This window comes from Nycticebus coucang, chromosome 8, assembly GCF_027406575.1.
Source record: "Nycticebus coucang isolate mNycCou1 chromosome 8, mNycCou1.pri, whole genome shotgun sequence".
Taxonomy (NCBI): Eukaryota; Metazoa; Chordata; class Mammalia; order Primates; family Lorisidae; genus Nycticebus; species Nycticebus coucang.
This window is the reverse complement of record NC_069787.1, coordinates 11361964-11372048: the sequence shown is the minus strand read 5'-3', so window position 1 is coordinate 11372048 and position 10085 is coordinate 11361964. Positions and strand designations below refer to the sequence as shown.

Sequence of the window (10085 nt, the reverse complement as noted above, 5' to 3'; positions counted from 1 at the left end):
TGTACGCATTCCCTCTGCATCCCTCCCCACTGAGGCTGGGCTCATCACTTCCATCTTACAGCTCAAACAACCTGCTAGAGACACTAGTTTGCCCGGGGCCCCATAGCCAACAAATGGAAGAGCCAGGGTGGAAACTCGGATATGCCTGACATGATGAAAATGTGTCAAATGGTCTATGAAACTAGTGTATGGTGCCCCATGATCACATTAATGTACACAGCTATGATTTAATAAAAAAAAAAAAAAAAGAAAGAAAGAAAGAAAACCTCATTCTTTTCTCAAGAATATGCTTCTGGACAGGGCATTGTGAGGATGGGACTCAGGATAGGTACGTTTTGACAGAAAGAAGAGAAATAATAGGCTGAAGCATGCGGTAGGACACTGGGTCAGAGGGGGTGCCCAGGCTGGACACTCAGTCATGGAGGAAAGGTAAAGGTCAGGGAGGAAATGGATCAAGCTGGACACCACCTGCTTCACAACTGAGTCTAATCTAACTGTGGCTTGAACCCAAGCCATGGAAATGGTTCCCAGTCACGAAAGATGCAGGTGCATCAGCAGGAACTCAGAAGCGGGTATCATACAGAAGCGTCTTCACCATTTTTCCCCCGGAGAACAAGGTGATTTCCATATCCCATGGGGAAATCTTACCAGATAACACAGCATTAGAAGGCTTTGGAAAACTAAAATGCCTACATGGCAAACATGATGGAAAATACGATAATGGGGAAAGATGCTAACGACGGCTTTATGTTGGTTTTCACCTTCTCTCCATCTCTCAAGTTCTCTGGAAACAGGTGCTACAGTACTTCCCGCCCCCCTTGCTACTTAGAGATTCCCTGATGGGTTTAACAGACCTGGTTTCCCTCATTACCTTGTGTAGAACATTATTCTAAAATGGGATAGGATTCTAAATACTCCCCATACTACTATTGAGTGTCACCTACTATTAGCGCACAGGTGTCAAGCGGTAGGGAGGGAGGAGAGAAAGTGGTTTTTAATTCTATGCCAGGGATCCAGGCTATACAGCATAGCATAGCTTGCCACCTCCAAAACCTGCCCTGCTGATACAGGGTTCCCTCACTCAAGGCTAGACAGGGGACCCCAGTTTTCCTAGGCTTGAGCAAGTTCATGAGCTACCACCCTTTTGCCCTGAGCTAGAAGGACTGCATTCATTTGTTTGTCGATAACACTCATTAACGATGAAAACATATTTCTATTTGCCAAGTCCTGGCCAAGTGTGATTCTCAAGACCTAATACCCCTAGATAAAGAGCCCGGGAGAGACTCCCCAGTTCTTTCTCCTGCCAGAAGCTCTGCTGCTTTGTACTTCTTCTGTATTCCTTTCTAATAAAATCCTGTCTTGCGGTTGATCTGTGGTCCATGGGTTCAGTCCTTAAATTCCCGAGACCAAGGACCTACTGAAGAGTGAGATTCCGGTAACGCTGCCTGACAGGGAGGCAGTGGGGAGAAATGGTTGCTGGTTGTTCATTGCTCTGTAGTTTTTGTTGGTATTAACTTTGAAGCATGACACATATGTGCTCAACTTCATGCTTTGCAACCAGCTCTGTGACCTTGAGAAAATTACTTGATGTCCCAGGGCTCAGTTTTCTCTCGTGTAAAATGAGAATAAGACTGCCTGCCCCGAGAGAATGTTGGAAAGATTCAGGGACATTTTGATGGATGGAGCCTGGCAAGGTCACGATGGTGGTAGCTCAGTAGCTCAGAAATGGTGCTTGGTACCAACTATCCTGAGCGTGTCTCTTGAAGCTGAACAGTCCTCACTTGGACAGGGCCCTGTAAGTCAATGACCCAGCCACTCTAAGTGAGTCTGCCCCTCCATCCCTCCAAGGATGAAAATGATTCTTAGACTAAGAATTGAAACCACAATATCGCCCCTTGGTCCTGCCCAGCACCCCTCCTCAGTGAATCACAACCCACGGGCCACACAGAACCCAACAAGTACTTTGCTACTTCTTGGCTGGCAGCTCTAGGAGGGTTAGCTGAGCACAGGGATTCAAGCTCAGAAAGAAGGTCCAGCTCAGCAGATCACTCCAGGTTCCCACATCTCACACCCAACCCTAGTCCTCCAGGAATCAGGACAAAACCAATGCAAATTGTCCCACAGCCAGGGAATTCTGTGCACATGGAAGGGTCACCAGGACTCAAACCATGTGTCAGCATACAGCCCACATCCACTCCTCACAGTGATTCTCTTAAAGACAATTTTTATTAACAATTATTTTAATGACATTCTTTCCTTTGCATCACCAATGTATGTGTCATTTTCATTCGCAGGCATTCCTGAGTGTAAGAAGCCTGATGGCCTGGGATCAGACCGGTTCTCAGCTGCGGAGAAGTGCGGAATAGAAAGAGAAGGAGACCTCTCCCAAGAAGTGTTTGCCCACTGGCGCGGTCTGCTAGGGTGACTATCTGCCTCTCTCACATCATTCACGTCCTTTCATATGGAGCTTCCCATACTTGAAGAAGCCCCACCTTTGAAGATACAGGAGCTGCAGAGCCTAAAGTCACTGTGGAGGCTGAAGGGGAATTACGGCCAGTCCTTGTGACCCCAGAGCAGCCAGCCAGACCAGCCCAAGGGAAGGCGCCTGAACTTCTGGCTTGAACTGGTTTTCCTATTCTAATTAATCACCAAACCTCAAGTCCTTTTCATTAATTCCCATACCAATACACAAAGAGAAGACAAAAGAACCCCACAGCGAAGTCTCTGTGTGAACACTGCAGGGAGGGCTGGCCCAGGGCGTCCCTGAAAGTCACTTCTGCTCCTGTGTGGGTCCATGTTCTGCATGGACACACTCGAAGGGGGGCAGCTGAAGGGAGACTAATAAAGAAGCTATTTAGAAAGGAGAGGACAGGGTTCAAGGAACCCCCAGGGAAGAGAGAAACACCCTAGGACCTGAAAAGACCACAGGAGAGAGCTGTCGCCAGACCAGTAGAAGCTGTGGCTGTAGGTAGGGGATGCAGCCACCCCCAAAACCCTGACCAGCCTGATAGGGAGGTAGAGAGAGAATAAACACACCCACTCTGCTCTGATCTCCCATGGGCCACTGGCTGGCTTAGCCCAACGGGAAGTCAGCAGAGGAGCCCATGGGTGGAGTGCAAGGGTCAGCCTCTGGGCACGATGCTGGAGGGGAGGGGAAAGTGGGTCTGCGGGGCACACACCCAGAGCAGTCCCAGAGGCATCCCAACTAGTCCTCATCTGAAGCCAGGGGGTTTCCTCATGATCCAGGGTGGGTTTGGATCCCAGTTACCTGTGAGGCCCAGTTTGGGAGCTTCAGTTTCTCATCTGTAAATAGGAATAACAACATTGGACCCGGGGGGCATTTTAAGGAATAATCTCATAAACACTAATGGCACAGAGGAAATACTAGGCGTGTTGTTCCCTTTCCTCTGGCTACCCAGAATGGGGATTGCTCCAGTCCTGCTGCCAGAAACAAGAGGAGGGAGGTTTTCACTCACACACACACACACACACACACACACACACGCACGCACACACGCACACTCCAGGATGAATGTATCATTAAGTATCATAACTAGTGAAGTTAAACTTGTGAAGTTAAATTATGGTTAACCCTCCAGGACCATAATTAGAATCTTTGAGGCTAGTATATGAGCAAATGCTTTATCATAAACAGGAGCTCCTCAATTCATGGAATGAATTGCCCCAGGATTCTGTAAGTATAGAGAAGTTTATCCTTTAAAAGGAAATACAAAACTTTTTTTTTTACTCCAAGAACCTTTTAAAACAGACCCAAGAATCATGGGATGATAGTGTATTGGCTTTCTATGCCACAAACTTCACAGCTTACAACATTACTCTTACCATCTCACCATTTCCATGGGTTGGGAGTTAGACCCGGCTTAGCTGGGTACTCTGCTCAGGGACTCACAAGGCTGGAATCCAGGTGTCAGCTAGGGATGAGGTCTCCTCTGAATCTCAGGTCCTTTTCCAGGTTCACATGGTTGTTGGCAGAATTCATTTCCATGCAATGATAGAACTCACGGTTCCTTCTTCAGGGCCCCAGGACAAAAGGAGAGGTGACTTCTAGCTTTCACTTCTAGACCTTCTTTTAAAGGGTTCACCTGAGTAAGCCAAGTCCATTAGGCAGACTTTCCTTTTCATTAACTAGAGACCTTAATTACAGCACATGATGCCTTCACCTTTGCCATAACATACAACATAACCCTGAAGGGATCTCCCAACACCTTTGCGGTGTTCCATTAGTGAGAAGCAAGTGGCAGGTACCACCCATACTCACAGGAGGGGGTACAAGAGCCCAGGTCATGGCGTTCACCTTAGGATTCTGCCTGCTACAGATATAGACCAACAAGTGGATACACTTTGCAAGCCAGGGGTAACAATGATGGCTATTTTCATTTCCCAGAGACTCAGAAACTCTAAAGTATCTTCCCCAAATCAAAGGGTTCTAAATGTTGTGCTTTCTTCATCTCTTTGGTGACCTGTCAGTGAAGGGAATGGCTCTGCTGTGCCAGCAAGAGGGATGTGTATCTGATGATCACAGGGTACACTTACCCAGGGTAAGTGTATTACCCACTCCCAGGAAATTATAAAAAATTTGAGCTGCAAGATAATGGTCAGCCACATCATTCTTAGCAGAGCCAAGATCAAAATGCAGCCTCCCAGATGCCTGAGTCATTGTTATTTACAACGGGGATGCGGGGATGTTATATCTTTCACTGCCCCTGTTAAAGACTATAAGGCAAAACACTTCTTGGGTCCAATAATCACGTTTTGTTTTGTTTTGTTTTGTTTTTTATCCAGATGTTTTAACTTTATAGGCAAAGCCTTTCTGGATCTACGAGGCCATCCAAAAATCTGGAGAACATTAGATAGTTATTCTAAAATTAAAATTACCATAAGAATGACAGGAAAGAAACCAAAAAAGTTTAAGTTGTGAACAATTCACATATAGATGGCACAAATAATGGTCCAAGTTGATACAAGTTAAAATGTATCATAGGTTTCATGAATATTTATATTAGTTAATTAAAATATATTACATGGTCCATGGATTATTTATGTCTAGTGATGGGTATTGTTAGGTAGTTTTAATGAATACAATATGTAAGAAAAAAATCATAACCAAATAGAAGCCATCACTCATGTTTGCACATTGAAACCATTTGGGCCGTCCTTCCTACATTGTAACAATAAAAACATCATTGTGTGCATGATTATGAGAGATTTATGAATGTATCTGGCATGAAATCAAAAGCTCTGGGTTCAAGGTCTTTCTCTGCTCGGGGTTCAAGGTCTTTCTCTACCCCTTTCTAGCTTTGTGACTCAAAGCAAATCAACTTGTCCCTCCCAAAACTATATATCAAATATGTAGTAAACCATAGTACAGTGGTTTTCAACTGGTGTGCCGTGAGAGGATCTTAGGTGGGCTGTAAAAATTTTTAAAGATCATTAACTAAATTATTTTCAAAAGAAGTTCGAAGCACAGTATGTGTATTTTTTTACTCTTTTTTTTTTTATCAACATAATTTAAGTGTGCCATGGAAGTTTAACTATAGGTTCAAGCATGCCATGAGATAAAAATGGTTGAAAAACACTGCCACAGTAGAACAGTTGCTGGCTCCTAGCCCCTTCCTCTCTCCACCTGATAATGAGGCATTGTTAGTTACCAGCTACCTTTCTATTAGAACTTCTTGAGGGCCTTGCTGTGGTAAATCAGACACCACCCTTCCCATTCCATTGCTTAAAGCTCCCCGTTAGTCATAAGGTGGTCCTAGTCCCATGTTGGCTAGTATTCTTTTGCATTGTAGCTAATCTGAATGGTGATGTATTGTAAGTATAACACAGACACCAGATTTCAAAGATAAATTACCAAAAGTAAAAAATAGAATGTAAACCATCTTAACAATTGTTTCTGTCAGTCACAGGTGGAAATGTCAACATGTTGGTTATATTTAGTTTAATAGAATATATAATAAATATTCTGTTTCTCTTTTCTTTTTTAATGCAGTTCTTAGAAACTGTAAAATTACATACATGGCTCACATTATGTTCCAGCTGGATAGCACTGATGTCTAATATCCCACCGTCCTCAGCAAAGAATTTAAACTCCTTATTGTGGCTTACAGAGTCCATGATTCACCTTTTGCCTAACTCGCCCAGGTCCCCTCATGCCATTCTCCCTGTCCCTGCACACTGATGTCATGATACCTCAGACACGCTAAGCCTGTGCCCACCTCAGGGTCTTTGCACTCATGACTGTATCTTTCTGGAATGTTCTTTTCTTGGTGACTCTACTCAGAGCTGACTCATTGTCCTTCTTTAGGATTCAGCTCACATGTCACCTGGGCCACCTGATCTAAAAAGACCACATCCAGTGAGCATCTCCTCATTGATTTCCTACTAAGTCCTCATTGTTATCCTAATTACCTCATCTAACTATCTGTCCACCTGTTTTATGCCTGTCTCCCCACCACCACTAGCGTAGAAGCTGAGTGAGGGGAGAGACGTTCCTGTCTAATTCACGGCCACATCTTCAGCTTAGAACCTAACCCACAGTAACTCCCAATCCTATTTTTATTTGTTTAATTAACTAATTCATGAACAGTAACAAAAGCACCTGATTCAGAGTCCAAAATCCCAGGTAGAACAAATCCAGTGATAATGATGACAACAGCATCATCTCACGTCAACTGCTTACTCTTCTGCCTATAAACAATCCTCTATGATTGTTATGGGGGGCCACGTGGTACAGCAGAAAGGACATAATCCAATTCAGTGGGAAACCCTGAATTTGAGTTTCAGCTGTGCCATTCAGTAGCTGTATGATCTTGGATAAAGCTCTTGATTGTTCAGAATTTCCATTTTCTCTGAGAGTGATTATCTTGAAGTTCAATTGAAGTAAGAGCTTGGTCAACCAGAGAGCCACAGATTTAGTCATTAGACCAAGATATTCTGCAAGGGGAAAGATTCCTTTATTTACCTGGGTGTCCCCAGCACCTATCAAGGACTTGGCTTAAGGGACATGCCCTAAAACTCCTTGATGGGTGACTGAATGCTTCTCATAGCTGAAGTAAGCACAAAGCAGTGAATCTTGGGGAAATCAATCTCTCTACTCTTCCAACCTGGAGAAGATACCCCATTTCCTTCCAAACAGGAGTAAAGAGGAGAAGACTGCAGAGCTGGAGTGAGGTTCAGTTGCAATGACCCCATCTTTCCCATTTTCCTGGACAGTTCCAAGTTGGAACAGTGTGTCCAGGTGTCTGGCCAAGTCTCTTACTATAGGTCCCTGGAACAAGTGGGTTGAGAGTAGGGTTTAAAAGACCAGAGTCAGCATGCTTATCTGGGGAGACAGCAAGTTCTCACAGAGAGCAGAGATCATCTCTCTGCCTATAGCAGTCTGTTTCCAGAGGGGAGGGAATGGGGCCACCCCAAGCAGCAGGTCCTGACTCTCCCATTCTGAAAACCAGTCACACTATCTGCCTCCTTAATTGTATCTAGAGCCAAGGTAAAAACATGGAGACAGGAGAGAGTCATGTGGTTGGAGCTAAACAGTGTTAAACTTGATGAAATTCATGTTATTCTGTGGAGCAATGATTTTTCAAGATGAGGCAAGAAGGGTGGCTGGAAAGAGAATGGGAAATGACCTCACTGAGTCGGCCTTTGCTTCGTTAAAAGGAATAAAGCTCGCCTTTGTTACCCTCCTGGCTTCTGTTCCCATAGCTCTCAAGTATAAAGGCTTCTGGCATGACATCCCAGTTTAGCACTATTGTTTCTAGGATTTGCTACTGCAAAAGGACTATTCACGTGGAAACTTCCTCTCCCTGGCCAGGCTTCTGTTGGCTACTGTTTATTCACATGCTGGTTTAACCCACAGTCCACCTTGGAAGTTTGCCAGCAAACTTGAACACCCACAAACCAGGCCAGGGGTAACACTGCCCCATCTTTCCCGCTCACTGCCTGGAGGTAGAGAGTAAAAGATGGTTACCTGAGATTGGGATGGTGGGGTGAGGGATGAAGACAGGTTGGTTAAGGGGAACAAACATACGGTTAGAGAAAAGGAATAACTTTTCTATTCAATAGCACAAGAGGGTGACTATAGTTTAAAACAATATATTGTATATTTCAAAATAGCTGAAAGAGAAGATTTAAAATTTTTCCAATGCAAAGAAATAACAAATGTTCAAAATTATGCCTAAATACCCTAATTTGATCATTACACATTATAATCATGCACCAAAATATCGCATGCACCATCATTACCTATTATCCATCCACAAATGAAAGCTAGAACCCAACCTCCATGCATCAAATGCCTACTGAGCCTCCACCACATGTTAGGTGTTTGAGGCTATAGCTGGGATCAAACAAGATACAAGTCAGAGCAGAAATCCAGGAAAGAAGAAACAGGCCATCTTGGAAAAGGCAAGCCACAAGCGGAAAGCCCATTCCAGGAAGGTTAAAAAAAGAAATCACAATCTAGGACAAGAGCTAAATTGGAGGAGGATTTCAAAAGGAAAAAGCCTCTGGCAGCCCCTGTGGCTCAAGGAGTAGGGCGCCAGTCCCATGTGCCGGAGGTGGCGGGTTCAAACCTAGCCCCGGCCAAAATCCAGAAAAAAAAAAAAAAAAAAAGGAAAAAGCCTCCAACAAGAGAGAAAGCCCAGAATGTGACCTGCATCTTCCACACTATGCCCGTCAAATCTGTCCCATATGGTGCACTTTGAGACCGCTCTTCAGTCGCCATGCAACAGAGTTTTATGTTAGCCCACTGGAACCTTGTTTCTGGCGGGCAGCACTGCCAAGGTGGGTTACAGGATGTCAACCGCCCACAGTAGACACAGCAGTATTCTCTCCAGGATGAAAAGGGCTTATGTTTAATCCTCTGTCAGGCACCAGGCAAAGGTGCCTCTGGGAATCCAGTCTGTGGAGCTGGCTCACTGGAAAGATGTGGCTTCACTGGCACAGCAGGCGGGGCCTGGCCAATTTCGTCTGATGAGAACAGTTATGGTAGATGTTGTAAGGACACTGCACTCCAAGGATATACAAAATCATATGGACTCTTGCTTGTCCGGGGCTGCTTGACTCCATTAATCTAGAAATTACTAATTTCCTAGTCTATAAACCTGTGCCCGTTGTCCCTGGGTGAGTTTTTCTGTCATTCTCTTAGGCAGACCAGTTACTCTTTTGGATCATTTCCTCATCTATCCCCTTGGAGTCATTATCATAATACCTGAAGCAATTATGAGATGAGGGTACAACCGTGTCCACAAGAGCATCTATAAAATCATGGTAGCGCTCTCTTCCTCACAGAATGTTAAAGCAAGTCATGAGAAACCAGTGTAATGCTTTAGAAACGTTAAGTTTTTAAAATACCAAATTCACTGGAATCTTATCTCCTTCTGATGATTGGCGAATGTGCTGGTGACTGGGGAAGTTAGCCCAGGTCGCGCTCCTGCAATTCACCTGCCCCCGCCCGCTCCCGCAACGACAGGGCAGAAAGGGTGAGAAGGGGAACACGGCTCAGCATTTATTTTTGGACCCAGCTCACTAAAAATACTTCGTCCCTCCTGTTTGATCATTCTCCTGTTTGACCTGAATGGATCGCGGAGGCGGCGCCGCTCGCCCCACCCTGGGTCCGCTGCCTTTAAAGGAGAAGGGCGTGGAGACGGATTCCTGCGGCGGAGGGACTGGAGTGCGCCTCCGGGGGCAGGCAGGGGCCGCAGCCGCGCTGACGTCAGGGCGGAGGCCACCCAGAGGGAGGGGGGGCGCCTCGTGCTGGGATTGGCTGGCCAAGAGCGAACGCCCGTGCGGATTGGCTGGCGAGGTTTTAGAGGGAGTCCCGCTGTCCAATTAAAGCGGCTCCGCTGCGCTCGGCTGCTCACAGAGCTGCCCCCGGGCCCGCGAACTTGGCCATTCAATCTCCCCAGTCCTTGCTGCGCGCCCTCGCGCCTCTGCCTGAGAAGCCGGGCGCTGTGTCTCCACCCGAGAAGAAGATGGCAAAGGTGGCTAAGGACCTCAACCCAGGAGTTAAAAAGGTGAGCGGAGACCTGTCCGTATTTAATCCAGAGCCTCTCTTTTCCCTGTTT

General features: G+C 45.6%; 1 protein-coding gene across 1 annotated transcript in view; it reads left to right on the top strand.

The window, feature by feature from the left end:
• The first annotated feature begins 9711 nt into the window (after window positions 1-9711).
• Window positions 9712-10085, top strand: part of LMCD1 (LIM and cysteine rich domains 1) — a 69194-nt gene continuing 68820 nt past the window's right edge. Inside the window, exon 1 of the mRNA XM_053600043.1 lies at window positions 9712-10034. Within this exon, the coding sequence (XP_053456018.1) occupies window positions 9993-10034 (42 nt within the window). The 5' untranslated portion in view covers window positions 9712-9992. The remainder of the gene's footprint in view (window positions 10035-10085) is intronic.